Source organism: Cyclopterus lumpus, chromosome 5 (genome assembly GCF_009769545.1).
Source record: "Cyclopterus lumpus isolate fCycLum1 chromosome 5, fCycLum1.pri, whole genome shotgun sequence".
Lineage (NCBI taxonomy): Eukaryota > Metazoa > Chordata > Actinopteri > Perciformes > Cyclopteridae > Cyclopterus > Cyclopterus lumpus.
The window spans coordinates 24,285,340-24,302,233 of record NC_046970.1 but is presented as its reverse complement, the minus strand read 5'-3'; the positions used below and the strand labels follow the sequence as shown (position 1 = coordinate 24,302,233).

The 16,894-nt window shown below is 40.6% G+C and overlaps 1 protein-coding gene across 2 annotated transcripts; it reads left to right on the top strand.

The window, feature by feature from the left end:
* The first annotated feature begins 2,684 nt into the window (after positions 1-2,684).
* Positions 2,685-16,682, top strand: dennd6aa (DENN/MADD domain containing 6Aa). Of its 2 annotated transcripts, XM_034532313.1 has the most exons (19): positions 2,686-3,166; positions 4,153-4,191; positions 4,417-4,459; positions 6,822-6,934; positions 7,026-7,106; positions 7,200-7,305; positions 8,258-8,337; positions 8,683-8,742; positions 8,852-8,907; positions 9,445-9,567; positions 9,913-10,008; positions 10,424-10,518; positions 11,240-11,305; positions 11,414-11,478; positions 11,840-11,929; positions 12,632-12,795; positions 12,893-12,995; positions 13,961-14,035; positions 14,404-16,682. In XM_034532313.1, the coding sequence occupies exons 1-19, from the start codon at positions 2,936-2,938 to the stop codon at positions 14,533-14,535; spliced, it is 1,818 nt and encodes a 605-aa protein (XP_034388204.1). In that variant the 5' UTR covers positions 2,686-2,935; the 3' UTR covers positions 14,536-16,682. The 2 variants fall into 2 exon arrangements, 1 of the variants encoding a protein (XP_034388204.1); XR_004609469.1 differs by lacking the exon at positions 14,404-16,682 and having other exon boundaries at positions 2,685-3,166; positions 11,240-11,327.
* Positions 16,683-16,894: the final 212 nt, after the last annotated feature.

Sequence of the window (16,894 nt, the reverse complement as noted above, 5' to 3'; positions counted from 1 at the left end):
TTATTATATTAATAAAGAAAATGGTGTCTAGAGGCTCTACCATAGGAATGTCAATAAAGTTATTATTATTACTGAAAAATCTGCTTCAAGAAACACAGGGAGTGTACCTTCAAACGTACCTGTTGTTGTCTAGTAACATTTCATATTCCTTATACTATTAACCAGAAAACCAAATGACAATATTGTACAGTTCCATCATAAGGTTTTATCCAGGTGTCTTGATTTACGGCCTAGGGCAGCAGGGCGGCGTGGGGTGACGTGTGAGGAGATCAAATTCTGCTTGCTTGTGGCTCCAGAAACGTCCCCGACAGCTGAGACCAAATCAATGTTGGATGAAACAGTAGGACGCTCAAGTATTGGGAGGAGAAAACACGACAGGGCATCAATTTGCTGCTCATTTTTGGTTTAATCCATTCATTTGGAACCGGAGATTAAAAAGAAACAACAATTAATCGTTAATGTTTTGCAGTTTTGTGCATTTAAAACAGGCTTGCTCTCAACCTGTGTTTAAGCACAGATGACGTTCATAAAGTGAGTTTTCACAAATATGTTGTAAAAATATGAATATACATCATTTATTAAGACTTTTAGCGTCGAGAACCAAATAATAATCAATAAAGCTGCTGAACTGTGGAGTCCAAGTTTTAAGATTCAGATGGTGGTCATAGCACCAACCGTTGGGAAAATAGTTCCCACATTCTTGGCAGAGACCGGATCTACATGCAAAGCAATGTATTGATGTTATAATGGTCATGTTAGATCATTTTGTCTGTTTCCAATCTCTCTGGATGCAGCTTCACATGGACCCTGAACACGAGAGGAAATAATGAGAAGAAAAAAAAGAAACGTGCCTTTCCTGTCTCTCTCTCTCTCTCTCTATTAAAAGAAGCAGAAATGCCACACACAAATAATAATAATAATAATAATAATAATAATACAAATAAAAAACTTTATTCTTCAAACTCTCCTTTAGTCCTTCTTCTACTCCTTCATGTTCTTCACGTGAGGCGTTTGGTGTAATGCAATCACAACAAGTTCCTTTCACATCTCAGGCTGGTCCACACAGAGCGTGTACTCCTGCAGGAGGTTTTGGCCGGTCTGAGTGGCGTTGGGGGGGTCACTGCAGGCTTCACTTTGGGGATCAGCCTAATTATCAGCCTGTTCCAAATATACCAGAGCGAAGGACGAGCCAAGGAATGAGCCATGAACACAGACCACAAGATCAACCAGAGGTGTAAAGTCAGACCGTAACAGCCGCAGAGTGTTTTACTGTGATCAGCTGGTCCTGGTCCTGGTCCTGGTTTTGATCCTGCCCCGGCCCTCCTGCAGAGCGAGCAGAGGACCAGCTGTCACACCGCACTCCCAGTTTAACCAATTTGAGATTTAACGGGATCTTACTGAGTTTAGCTTCTTTGCCCCGTTTGACATCCAGTAAAGATAAACTCCATTAAATTAAAAACACATATTTATAAACGCAGTGCTCTGTTTTTATGTTGCTCTGTTTCAATCTAATCTCCCTCCTGTTATTTAATTATTTAATTGTATTTAATGACCTACTTCAGTTTGACGTGAAGCTCTTTATACCTGAAGCTATTAGCTCAACAGTAATTTAAAGTTTTAATGAGAAGTTGTGTTACATTGTCATATTGCATTTTACATGAGCAGTGATGTGATGTTGTTTATATGCAATGCATTTAATGTGTATGTCTACTGTACATTCAAGTCTATTTAGTCATTTCATTAAATATAATTTTTCTTATACACACTAGGTTATATTTACTATTAGTATATTGTAATCCAGTATTAGTCGTTTAGCAAATATTAGTTACAATTATAGGAACTAATTCTGATTGATTTGCATACTCAGACTTCTTTACCTACAACGGTGGATTTGTGTCAGAATAAGGGTGTTTGCACCCCTTCCCTCGCTGAGAACCCCCACTCTGTCTCATCCATCTGTTTGTTTAACGAGTTATTAGAGGATTTAGATAAAGCTGATTTACTTCATTGTTCCTGAATCCCACTGAGAGTCGGGCTTTAATTAAAGAGGTAATTAGCAGCCTGGTAATTAGCAGCAGAATATAGGAGCCAATATTGAATATCTTTAAATACGACAAAAAACACACACACATATATATATATATATATATATATATATATATAGCTGTAGCTCAGCTCGCCTTTCTGGTTGTTGTATGTATGTATTAACAAAATGTCAATAGTATAAATATCCCCAAAATAAGTCATATAATATATATAGATAGATAGTCGGTATATATATATATATATATATATATATATATATATATATATATATATATATATATTGTGTTTTAAAAGAGAATTAATCTGCTCATTATGAGGTTATTCCACATAATTATCTTCACAGTCTTAAGACGTGAAGACTCTGCTGCCATTGAAAACATTTTTCCTTGCAATTTTGTCTCCATATGCTCTATTTTTAAAATTGTATTATTTTCGCATTATAGTGTTTTACATAAACTTTTGTCTTATTATTTATTACCTTTATTTAAAAAAAAAATATGTATCCGTTTCTGTCTTATTTTATCTTATTATGATATACAAAGTCAAAAGTTGACGTCTGACTGTAAACCTATAGCATTGAACGTCTCATAACTAATAATTCCGACTCGACAGAGTGGACTTGAATACAACCCCGGCGCCAGGGACGACCTTACGCGATGACGTCACCGCGTCGTACGTACGTACGTACGCTCCGGCTCCGATGCTAAGCGCGAGCTACTCCGCTGTAGCGCCGCTCGCCTTTCTGGTTGTTGTCACCTGAGCACGAACTCGACATACCCGTTTACGTCTTCTTTTAGGGGGGAGAGCGGACCGAAGAAAACCGTTAACATTCACCGGGACGTCCCGCGCGCACGGGGCGGAGGGGGGGAGGGGGGGGGGACGTCGCCATATGGCTCTGCAAGGCCCGGAGGAGCTCGGGGAGCAGGTCGAGGAGCCGGAGGATCTGGACGACCAGGACGCGAGCAGCATCTCCCCGGCCGAGGAGATAACGCTCCCACCCGGGCCCGGAGGAGAGGACGAGCCGGAGGAGGCTCTCCTGCTGCCCTGGGACCGCTTCTCCACCTGGCTGCACTGCATCTGCGTGGTGGGCTTCGACCTGGAGCTGGGGCAGGCGGTGGAGGTGAGGCTCCTCTTCATGTGGAGGGAGGAGGAGGGGGGGAAGTGCATTGTAGCTAGAAAACAAACCCCCAAAAAACCGCTTAAGTTAGCAGTTATTAGCGGATCCGGCTACTTCCTGGACCTGATACACACATCCCAATGAAGCAGGTTGTTTTGGTTGTTGTTTTGGTCGAAAGTGGTTGACACAACTATGGATGATGTACAGCTAACTTATAACTGTAGGATAACGATTTAATTACATGCATGCATGGTGTAATGGTGTGTGTTTTTCTTTCTTTTCCGGGAGTTAGTCGGTTCCAACAGCACCAGCTGCTATCTCACATTGATGGTGTTTTTTGTTGTTGTTGTTGCAGTAACTTATTTTTTTTCCAGGCCTTTTAACTCGAGGAGTTGAGCAAGGCATCAGTGGCCTTGCTGGTTTGATTTCCAACACAACAAACCCCTCTTTGTTTTCACAACACAAAGACTTCACAACTTGCTATTATTATGAGTATTATTATCATATTTTTGTATCTGGAGAGTTTGTCATTTTACATTTACTGATTTTAATAAAGTAGTTTTTTAATACTTTGGTATGTGCAGGCAGATCATTTTCACTTATTTTAGTTATTTTTCTATCAATCAAATGAACCATTAATTTATTTTATCATGACTGAAATCCTCTAAAAGAGTAAATTCACAAAACTACAGATCTGATGAGACATTTTAACTAGTTTTAGTGTTCGGTACTCTTGCGTTGGATCAGTCGTTACTTCGATGCCGTTAATGTTATGTTATGTTATCTAGGTATTTATTTAATGATAAACAGTACAATGCATAACCCCCCCATGTTTGTTATCAACATTTGCATGCCCTTTTAAACCAAAAACTATCCGGGAACCGGTTCCAAAAGAAATACCTGAGCACCAAATAAAAACGTGGTATACTGTAATGCATAAAGCGTTGGGCCTGTTTCCTGTGTGGTGACTCTGCTCGCGTGTCTTCCAGGTTATTTATCCTCATCATTCAAAACTGTCAGAGAAAGAGGTGAGTCCTACGTTCCTACGTTTAAGATATTTAAAATGCCTTTTTTATTTGTGGATAAAGTCATTAACGTTAACGATGTATCCTGAGATCCTAGAAGTTTGCTAGATAATTTGTAATATTGTTCATCTTAATTATAATTATCGATCTCCTGCTGTGTGTGTAAATTACTGAATGACGTGATGGAAAAAGGATGAAAACAACCCAAATTCTTTTTCTCTTTTTCAGAAAACAAGCATCTGCTATCTTTCATTCCCCGACTCCAACTCCGGTGAGTTCCTTAACATTTTATTACATTTATTTTTAACGCAGCCCAACAACCAGCTTTGGAGACTTTGACTTTTGGCTTTATGGCGACGTGTCGGATTAACCTGTTCAAACCTGGCGTTGTATTTTCAATTTCAAGTGGTTTCAGACTATCATGCTGGAAATAATAATAATAATAATAAACATTATTTGTACAGCACCTCTCATACAAAAATAAAAGCACCACAACGTGCTTTACAACAAAGAAAACAGACGTAGAAGGAACATTTAAAAACATGGAAAACAAAACACACTTGATGACATGCGGTACAAAAAAAATAAGTAATGCATGAGGTGGAAAATAAAACCCACAGAATAGTAATTCAAACAGCATCCGTATTTGCAGCGTGCGCATCAATAAATGCTGCAGCGGCATCTAAACGTCTCCATTCTCTTCTCCTCTTGGTCCGGCGGTGGATTCGATTATTTTTTTTTAAAATTCATTTCGCCTCCGGTGCGTTCGCCACTAATCGGCGTCTCGCTCTCCGAGGCTATAAATAGACGCCGCGGGAAAAAACCTGCTTCTCTCCCAACGGACGGGGGCGACCTTTGACCCTCGGCCAACGCCTGTCGGATAGAATCATTTATTTTTTGGTCTCCTTTGTAGTACTGCACATGAGATCGTCTCGTCTCTGGAACGTGACCTGGAAGCTCTCGTTTCAGTCGTCGCCTTTTTTTACTTATCAATCTTTGTTTAATTAGTGTTTGGCGCGGCGGACCATTTAGAAAATTGTCCCTGTCGTTAGTGTAACACTAGAATGAGAGATAACGTGGTTTAGGGATTAGTTTACACACACAGAGGTGTGTGTGTGTGTGTGTGTGTGCAGGTGATATATATATATATATATATATATATATATATATATATATATATATATATATATAATTATTTCAAAAGGGATCAAGGAAATTTCTGCGTATTCAGAGTGAAGTAGTGATTAGATGTGTCGTGCCTCTAATGCAGATGAAGTAACTTAAAACCCTTTTATTTACAGCTCAAAGTCAATTAAAACATTTTTTTTATGTTTCCAGCTTCTCAGTTGCGAAGATTTGCTGCTTTTCTTTGTCTTATACGACAGAATATTAAACGGATTTTTCTTTCACTGTTCCTCCAACAACTACGTACTCTGGGAAACCATTTAAAACTCTTTCTTTAATTATATCGGAAACAATCGGTTTATTTTAATTAATTAATTAATCGAGAAAATAGGATACGGACTATGATAAAACCGTCTAAAATAAATAATTTAAATATAATTGTGCTTCCTGAGAATAAGGACGCGGAACCTTCCGGCTTTTCATTCCGGGGCGATGGAGTAAATCCTTACAGCGGGTTCAGGTGCAGTGACTCACACAAGTGAGTAGGAACGCACACGCGTCACGAGGAGCGTTTGTGGAGCCTGTGAAGTTGATTCAGATGGAGAGTCGGAGCTCGTTTCATGCTGGGTGGCCTCGAACGCAACCCGACTGCATGATGTCATGGAGTCTTGGCTGAGCTCTAGGAAGTGTGTGTGTGTGTGTGTGTGTCCTGTGAAGTGGAATGCTTTAATGTGTGTGTGTGTGTGTGTGTTTTATTATTTTACACTCTCATTTTCCTTCTCGCACTCTTCTGCTTGTGTCCGCTGGAGGTCGTCCAGAGGTCAAATGCCGGTTGGTGACTCATTGGGGCATTTCCCTTTTTTTTTTTTTTAAACGCATCCTAAGCAGTTTTTCTATAACTTACACTATTTAAAATTTGATCTGGTGAAATCACTTTTAGTGCCAAGTGGCTCAGACGTTCTGTAGCAGAACTTCAGGTTCAGGTTCAGTCCCGATCCGGATCTCACGGGCTCACAGACTTGGTCCGTGAGGGTTCAGGGCCGACCCGCCGTCATATCATCGAGTGTCTCTCGCAGACATTTTTTGCCCTTTCCCTCAGTTTGCATTTCTTCAGACTTCTGCCCCGAGGGAATTACCCACAATTCATAGCAACGTGACGTTAATCACCGAGGATGGCACACGGTTGTGTTCAGCCTGGAATATTAAATTTACTCGGATTAGATTAAGGATTTAGAGATGGGGACACAAGGGAAGAAAAAAAAAAAACACCCGAAAGCGAAAGATTATATTACACAGATTTTATTCATCAAACATTTCATTTATTTTCGACAAAAAGTAAATAGATTGTTTGACAATTACCTCTCATCTCGTGGGGGGGGGGGGGGCGAGAGCCGGGAAGACGTATGGAATAAAACACCCAGAACTGTACAAAATCATCAGGATCGTGGAGAAATAACCCATTTTTATGAAGAATGTTTCCACGGTAACCGCGTCACTCTGGTTCCCAGGTTGCCTTGGCGACACCCAGTTCTGCTTCCGCTTTCGTCAGGGTTCGAACAGGAAGCCGTCGCTCGGCTGCTTCCTGGAAACCACCGACCGGGACGCACCGCCCTGTCTGAAGGTACGCGCACACACACACACACACACACACACACACACATACATACACTGTCTGGTTTAGTGATGTAACACTCCGATTGTGTGTGTTTCAGAGGGAGCAGGGCCATTACTATGGTTACGTGTACTTCCGTCAGGTGCGAGACAAATCCCTGAAGAGAGGGTACTTCCAGAAGGTCAGTTTTTATTGATCGCTTCATGGTTTAAGTAGTAATAATAATAATAATAACATATTGGAGCGTTATTGATGAGCTTCCTGTCCCCGTCAGTCTCTGGTCCTCATCAGTAAGCTGCCCTACGTGACCTTCTTCCACTCCCTGTTGAAGATCATGGCTCCAGAATACTTCGAGAAACAGGAACCCTGTCTGGAGGCGGGTCAGTCTGAGAACCTCCCTTACCTGTCTGTCTGTCTCTACCTGTCTGTCTGTCTGTCTCTCTCACTCTACCTACCTGTCTGTCTCTACCTACCTACCTGTCTGTCTGTCTCTACCTACCTGTCTGTCTGTCTCTACCTACCTACCTGTCTGTCTGTCTGTCTGTCTGTCTGTCTCTACCTACCTACCTGTCTGCCTCTCTCTACCTACCTGTCTGTCTGTCTCTACCTACCTGCCTGTCTTTCCCTACCTGTCTGCCTGTCTCTACCTACCTGTCTGTCTCTCTCACTCTACCTACCTGTCTGTCTCTACCTGTCTGCCTGTCTGCCTGTCTCTACCTACGTACCTGTCTGTCTCTACCTACCTACCTGTCTGTCTGTCTCTACCTACCTGTCTGTCTGTCTCTCACACTCTACCTACCTGTCTGTCTGTCTCTCACACTCTACCTACCTGTCTGTCTCTACCTACCTACCTACCTGTCTGCCTGTCTCTACCTACCTACCTGTCTGCCTGTCTCTACCTACCTGTCTGTCTGTCTCTACCTACCTACCTGTCTGCCTGTCTCTACCTACCTGTCTGCCTGTGTCTACCTACCTGTCTGTCTCTACCTACCTACCTACCTACCTGTCTGTCTCTACCTACCTACCTACCTGTCTGTCTGTCTCTACCTACCTACCTGTCTGTTTCTACCTACCTGTCTAGTCTCTACCTACCTACCTACCTGTCTGTCTGTCTCTACCTACCTACCTCTCTGTCTGTCTCTACCTACCTACCTGTCTGTCTGTCTGTGTCTACCTACCTACCTACCTGTCTGCCTGTCTCTACCTACCTGTCTGTCTCTACCTACCTGTCTAAATAAACTTTATTTACTTACTCAAGTGAAACTCTGTGCGACTCCAAGTTTTCATCCATTGTGATTCAGATCGCTGCTGTTTGTGTGTTTTGATTGACAGCTTGTAACGACATTGACCGCTGGCCGACGCCCCATCCTGGCCGAATCCTCACGCTTCCCATTATGGGCGTGGTCATCAAGGTACACACACACACACACACACACACACACACACACACACACTCTCACTGGGTGGAGACCGCCGTTATTCATGAGCTCGGTTCACAGCTGTGACGTCTACATGTCCGCCTGTTGTTTTCTTTCTGAAGCTTTAAGTTCTGCATCTATATTTACGTCTAGACATTATAGTACAATGTACTTAGGTGCTGTACTATTTTATTAGATTTTATACATTTATATATTGTTTATGTAAATATCTGGGAGCCTGGGATCTTAAGAATTTGAAGTGTAAAAATAAATTACTTTTTAAATTGAATATTTTGGAGCGTAAAATACTTTGAAAGAACCGCGTTGAATCTGTTGCAGATCCGCATCCCGACCTGCTACGACAAACCAGGAACCTCACAGCTGGTCCAGTCGGCTCAGGTGATCGCACGCGCACAGAAATATGAATATATATCGATTTAAATAAAAATGCGAGCGAACGTACATTTTATTTTTTTTAAAAACACGATTGTGTGCTTCTGCGTTCCAGAGTGACAGTCAGGTGTCCATCGTGCTCCCGACCATCCATGAAGTCGACCTCTTCAGGTGAGACCTGCAGGAGTTTATTTTGCTTCTGTCGCCCCCTGCTGGTTGAAGGTGGTACTGCAGCCACTGTCGCCTCTGAGTTCGCCAAAGAAATACCAGGATGTTCTAGGAGTGCATCTCATGTGACCCAGCATGCTCCTCTGACTAATCTGAGGGTCAAAGTTCAAGTTAATGGGACAAAATATACTCAAATCTTTCCTTGAATGTCTCCTTTTCAATATTCTGTTTTGTTTCTAAAAAAAACAATATTTGATCATTTACAGAACAGCTGACTGCTCACGTTCAAGTTTATTTCTTTTAATTTTGTTCCTTCATTTAAAGCAGAAAGAGAATAAAAGGAGACGTAACGATGAGAATTCTGGAAACGCCAGAATGTGCATTTAGGATCATTTGTCAAGTAAAGACCAAAAATGAAACTCTCCCACAGTGAGACGTCCGCAATGCACAGGAGGCTCGTTTTAAACGAGGAATCTCTCTCTCTCTCTCTCTCTCTCTCTCTCTCTCTCTCTCTCTCTCTCTCTCTCTCTCTCTCTCCAGGTGTTTCTACCCGGTCTTCTTCCACATCCAGATGCTGTGGGAGTTGGTGTTGCTCGGGGAGGCCCTCGTCGTGATGGCGCCGTCGCCGGCAGAGTCGTCGGATACCGTGCTGGCATTGGTCAGGTGAGTGGGAGGGGAAGGAGTGTGTGTGTGTGTGTGTGTGTGTGTGTGTGTGTGTGTGTGTGTGTGTGTGTGTGTGTGTGTGTGTGTGTGTGTGTGTGTGTGTGTGTGTGTGTGTGTGTGTGTGTGTGTGTGTGTGTGTGTGTGTGTGTGTGTGTGTGTGTGTGTGTGTGTGTGTATTCAGTTTTTAAAGTCTCGTAGCTTTTCGTTGAGCCGTTTGAGAGGATGTTTGTGTTTACTTAAGCTGCAGCTCTCTGCTCACAGGAGGCTCATGAATCCTCTAAACAATAATATCTCTCTCTCCCTCCCTCCCTCCCTCCCTCCCTCCCTCCCTCTCTCTCTCTGCAGCTGTATCTCTCCTCTGCGTTACTGCAGTGACTTCCGGCCGTACTTCACCATCCACGACAGCGAGTTTAAGGAGTACACCACCAGGACGCAGGCTCCGTGAGTAAAGACCAACCACGTCGGCCTCGAGCAAGTCACCGACCGCGCTTATTACTTATTCAGAGAAAGACAATATTATGAATATATATATATATATATATATATATATATATACTGTATAATGAAAATGTATATTCCAGTTTACATGCAGCTGTGCATATTAATCGAGATGAAACCTAAAATGCCTCCATCACGTACGCCCGACAGCTACGTCCTTTTTAAATAACCTTCCTCAAACTGTGTCCTTCAACCTATTGCTTTTACGGCTTTACATATTTTAATGTATTCTTGTATATTTTATTTTCTTCATATTCTATTAATTCTGATGCACCAGTCTCGGCATGTCTTAATCACAAACTGCTGCACTAGGAGTTCTGTCATCAGACAGAAATGAGTCGTCTGTTCTCCTTTTCAGGCCGTCGGTCATCCTGGGAGTGACCAATCCCTTCTTCGCTAAAACCCTGCAGCACTGGCCGCACATCATCCGCATCGGAGACATGAAGCAAGCAGGTAGGCGCCGCCGCCGCCGCTCGACGAACGCGACGTTCGCCTTCGATTGGTTTAAAAAAAAAAGTCGAGCGAAACAACAACAAAAAACTCGTCCGCTACGACGTCGACTTCTTTGTCCGACCACAATTTATCATCATCTTCTTCCCGTCCATTGAAAACAAAAATGTTTAAAAAAAATAAATAAATAAATGTATGGACTTTAGGATGCGTTTAGAAAATCCGCCTCTTTTTAAAAAAGTTAAATAAACTCAGAAAAATGCATCGTCACAAAGTTTTGTTTTTTTTATAGTTTTTTTTTTCTTCTCACAAGACGGCATTAAAATGTAACGCACACATTAATAAAGCAAGCCGTAATATCATATAATATTATTTCAGAAGCATCAGGATTACCAGTAAAAATGCCGGCGGAACATTTTTACTGCACAATAAAGTACATTTACATTTCCTGCTTTTTGTTAATACTAAAGTTACTCTGAAGAACCTTTTTTTTCTTTTTTTCGAAGTGTCATTTTTAATACTGATTTCCTTCATCGGTGAACGAGACCGTCTGTTTGGCTGCTGTAAAATGAGAGAATTTCTAAAGGAAGCACAAACATTTTAGTCCAGAATTTAGTCCCGCCCCCTTGTTCCTTGTCGTGGCGTGAAGGATCTGAATGTATCCGGTTTACGTGATATAAAAGCTGTAAGTCGGACATCATCCTGCTCTTCTTTCCCTCCCTAGGAGAGATGGCCAAGCAGATGAAAGTGAAGAAACTGAAAAACCTCAAAACCCTGGACTCTAAACCCGGTGAATGCTCCTCAAACCCTCCGTGCGTTTATCGTTTCTCGGCTCAGTCGCTCGTTTTTAGTTGTTTTTTTTTAACGTCGAGCGTTTTGTTTTTTAAATGCGTTGCAGGCGTGTACACGGCGTACAAGCCGTACCTCAACAAAGACGAAGACATCATCAAACAGCTTCAAAAGGTAAGCGGGTCAATGTGCTGCACGTCCTTATTGATATTTGGTCATATTGACCTTTTATAACATAGTGGTTTCAACAAGGACTGGATATAAGAAGTGGGCGTAGTCATGGTGACGTCACCCATATTGTTTTTTTTTTTTTTGTCAACCAGAAGAAATTAGAACCTTTTCAAGTGTTACTGTTAATTGTTACTGTTAACTTTCATGTAAGTGAGAAAAGGGTTAAAGTTGTAAGACGAAAAAAAACATGAACAACGGCGTGGTGGTGACCTGTCAATCACGAGGTGGCCCCGCCCATAAAGCAGACCCTGCTCTCATGGGCCGATGATGTTGATGGCGACATTGTATTTGTTTGTTTTTCCAGGGCGTCCAACAGAAGAGACCCTCGGCGGCCCAAAATGCAATTATTCGACGGTACTTTTTAGAACTGACGCAGAGCTTCATGATTCCACTGGTAACGACTTTTATTATGGAGATGTTTTTTTAATGTCTTGTGACATGGTGCTGCCTAGTGTTAAAAATATAAAACGTTTTCTTTTCTCTTGTTTTTATTGTTATGCACGAATGTACCAATTATTTTCTTTTTTCATAGTTTTTTTTATATATGCATTATATACGTTATATATTTTCTATATAATATATATAATTTTATTTATATATATATATATATATATATATATTTTGATTCTCTATATAATATATATATATTACTATATATTTTCATATATATATATATATATATATATATCATATAGAAAAGAAAAAATATATATTTAAACTATATACATGTATACCAAGGATTATTAAAAAAAAATATGCCATATATATATATATATATAATGCATGTATAAAAAGACTGAAAATCCTTGGTATACATATATATATGTTTAAATAATATTAAATTCCTTAGACTGTATGTAAAAACCTACATAAAAATAAAGGTGTGTGTGTGTGTGTGTGTGTGTGTGTGTGTGTGTGTGTGTGTGTGTGTGTGTGTGTGTGTGTGTGTGTGTGTGTGTGTGTGTGTGTGTGTGTGTGTGTGTGTGTGTGTGTGTGTGTGTGTGTGTGTGTGTGTGTGTGTGTGTGTGTGTGTGTGTGTGTGTGTGTGTGTGTGTGTGTGTGTGTGTGTGTGTGTGTGTGTGTGTGTGTGTTACAGGAGCGGTACGTGGCCAGTCTGATGCCTCTCCAGAAGTCCATCAGTCCCTGGAAGAGTCCTCCTCAGCTGCGACCGTTCATCCAGCAGGACTTCATGAAGACGCTGGAGAAGGCCGGACCTCAGCTCACGTCCAGGCTGAAGGGAGACTGGATTGGACTCTACAGGTAAACGCACACACACGTACACACATCACCGACTGATGGCAGAGCAACACATCATCCTCATGTGTGTGTGTGTGTGTGTTTCCTCTGCCTCTGGAAGGCATTTCCTCAAGTCTTCCAACTTTGACGGGTGGTTCCGCAACAGGAGGAGAGAGATGACCCAGAAGCTGGAGGCTCTGCACCTGGAGGCGCTGTGTGAGGAGGTAAGGACAGTCGCAACAGACCAGGAAAGAAACCATTGAGCCGCGTCGCTTTCGCCGACTTCACGGCGGAAAAGCACAAATATCAAAGAGAAATTACCACATTTAACGAAACCGGCAAGTCAACAAAAGAAGCTGCAAAGCCCGGAGCGCCAGAACGAGGTGGAGGCCATTAAAGCTGCATGAAGGGCGTCTCCATTGGACGCATCTCATCCTTTGTCTATGTGTGTCTAAATGTGTCTTTGTGTCTCTATGTCTGTGTGTCTCTATGTAAATGTCTCTTTGTGTCTCTATGTCTGTGTGCATGTGTGTCTATCTTTGTGTCTCTATGTAAATGTCTCTTTGTGTCTCTATGTCTGTGTGTCTCTATGTAAATGTCTCTTTGTGTCTCTATGTCTGTGTGCATGTGTGTCTATCTTTGTGTCTCTATGTAAATGTCTCTTTGTGTCTGTGTCTTTGTGTCTCTATGTAAATGTCTCTTTGTGTCTTTGTGTCTCTGTGTCTTTGTGTCTCTATGTAAATGTCTCTTTGTGTCTTTGTGTCTCTATGTCTTTGTGCATGTGTGTCTATCTTTGTGTCTCTATGTAAATGTCTCTTTGTGTCTTTGTGTCTCTATGTCTGTGTGTCTCTATGTAAATGTCTCTTTGTGTCTCTGTGTCTTTGTGTCTCTATGTAAATGTCTCTTTGTGTCTTTGTGTCTCTGTGTCTTTGTGTCTCTATGTAAATGTCTCTTTGTGTCTTTGTGTCTCTGTGTCTTTGTGTCTCTATGTAAATGTCTCTTTGTGTCTTTGTGTCTCTATGTCTTTGTGCATGTGTGTCTATCTTTGTGTCTCTATGTAAGTGTCTCTATGTAAATGTATCTTTGTGTCTCTGTGTCTCTATGTAAATGTATCTTTGTGTCTCTGTGTCTTTGTGTGTCTATGTAAATGTCTCTCTATGTAAATGTGTCTTTGTGTCTTTGTCTCTAGGATCTGCAGCAGAGAGTCCAGAAGCACTCTGAGGTGGAGACGGTTGATCTGGTTCTGAAGCTGAAAGATAAACTGGTACAGACTTTGTATATTTGTGATGTTGTTGATTCATATTTTAATATCATTAAACTATAGCAGCTCCTACAACTACTAAGTACTGCTGTCTTACTCGTAGTAGTAAGTACATGTACTTTTAGTACTGCTATAGTATTTAATCACTTCAGAGAAATAATAATAATTTCCAGAATATAATGTCATTTATTTCAGGGTAATGCAGTACTTCTACTAGTACTAATACTACTGCTCATACTGCTATTCCTACTGTTACTGCCACCTGTACTGCTAAAACAAAACACACGCATATATATATATATATATTTATTTATTTATTAGCTCACATACGACTGTATTTAAAAGAATAACTCATGGTGTGTTGGCTGCAGACTCAGGCGGAGAGGGAGCAGCTGCCGGTGCGTCCGGGGACTGTGGCCAAGCTGAGGGCCCACATTGAGGCCGTCATCCTGGCCTTACCAGAGGACCTGCAGGGCATCCTCCACAAGCCCTCCACTCCCTGACCTTTAACCCCCACCAGCACCGCCCAGTCTGCAACTCTTACCCCAGTCTGAGCTTGTTTTAAAGTTTGGGGGGTAGTGGGTCTCCTCCTGTTTTGTTTCTGGTCTCGCATGGAAGAAGAAGAAAAAGCACACGGCGCATTTTTTTTGTTTGCCCAAAATATTCATCCCAACTTCACCCACACCTTGAAGGTAAGAGCAGGGAGATGAACCCAGCTGACCTTTGACCCTCAGCATTTCTGCTTGTTTTTGTTGTGTTTTTTTCTTTACTTTAGCGATGGATTACTTCAGTCCAGTGGAACTGACTGAAGAAGAAAAAATATGTTTTTAAATGAAGTGCACTTCATCACTAACCGGGCCAGTGTGCCCTACACACACACACACACACACACACACACACCTGTTTTTATGCAAACATCTGAGCCGAGCAGTGCTTTATGATTAAATTAACTACTAGCATTAACACACACACACGGAGCATTAAGCACCAGCGACCCTGTAATAACTGACTCTCGTCTCTCGCGCTCATCAGCCAATCACGTCCCTGTATCCAGGTCACATGATCTTTGTGCTGCCCCCCCTCCCCCCCTGGTTCTGAGGGTCGAAGGGAAGTCCAAAACGGTCAGAACAGATGCGATCGGAGACATTTTTTTTTCTAAACCAGCTTTCGGATGACGGCGCCTCACAGGACGGAGGGCGGCACCGACGACTCGGTCGGGTTCTGTAAACATCTCGCTCAGGATCCTCCGACTCCTTCAGACCAAAGAAAACACGGCTGAAGTCTGTTTATTTTTGGTTTTTTTAAAGTGTTTTCTGAACCAACACAGGTGCATAATTTCAACTATGAATAAAAACACACGAAACATAAAAGTAATACCAACAAATTGGGCTCTAATGAAAGGGACCGCTGTCCATCAAAGCATGTTTTCAACTATTTACTGCAGATTGTCTTTTTTGGTAATTTCAGAGCTACATTGTCAGAATAAAGTCCTTTAAAAAATATATATATATATATAATTAAGAGAAAACAATAATGTGACTGATCATTTATTTAAATTGTTAAAATTGTTCTCGGCCACTCGCATTTAAATTTTTTACATGCAAAGTGATTTTGTTCCTTGAAATTCAATTAATTGAAACTAAAAGCTTCGACTTTATAACTTTTCTGACTTTCATAAACAAATTCTTGGACCCCTAAAAAAAAAAAAAATAACAAACCCTCTTAATTAAAGCAATAACAAGATCATTTAATTAATTTCAGTTATTTGTATTTTGAGAGTTTTCTGAAAGTGTGTATTTTGTGAAGTTTGCATTTCAAAATATCACTTTAAATTTAAACTCTTTTCAGACGTATGGATTGTGTTTTTTTTTTTGTTTTTTTTCCTCAAAGCCATCATGTAACATGTTGTATAAATACTTATAAAAAATAACTCAAATGTGTGCTGGTTAGAAAGAAAACCTGTGACATCCGGTTGTTGGGCAACCACGTAAGTTTTATATTTGTAAAGAATAACAACTTATTTTAACAATTTTTAATTTTTTTTACGGAGGGCTGTTTCCTCTTAGAATTAAAGGGTTTTGTACATAACGTGTAAAGTGAACCGGCGGCCCAGATATGATGTACCATAATTATTTTGCTATTACAACAGACGTCTTACTAAATACAGAGATATAAATAATAACTGCTCCATATAATAGTTATTAACCCGTCTTAGAATAATTACTATGTTGTTAAGACATGTTGACATTTTGAATTTGTTGGGTTTTTTTCTGAAAATGTTGCATTTTAACGTTAATAAAATGAGATTATAATCTAATTTAAGAGGCATTGATATTGGACAATTGTTCAAAACCTTGGATTATGATTTACAATATCATTACATAATAATGTTCTCTTTTTATCTTAATCTATAATGATACATTTTACGATATTGTGTATTATTAATCTGACTATGCAAAGTAAAGGTAGAGGAGTAATAATACAATACTTCCCTCAACTGTAGTTTAAAGTAAAGTATACGTTGTACTTGGGTAAATGTACTTAGTTACTTTCCAAGATGAAATGTTTGCCAGCTATGAAACAAAAAGCTAAATCCAAAATGTTCCAACACGTATCGAAATAATAAAACACTACAAGTTCAAAACGTCAACGTCTGCTAACACAAGTCTGTCTTTGTTTTCATTGAAGCCACATATATATATATATATATATATATATATATATATATATATATAACCACTACTCTAAACCACTCCGACGCCTTGTAGGACTACAGGTGTAATAAAAAGTTTGGATGTTACAAGGAAAGTCATGAAATTTGTTTTTCCCATGATGGCCGACAGATTTTCATTTTGTTTTTGT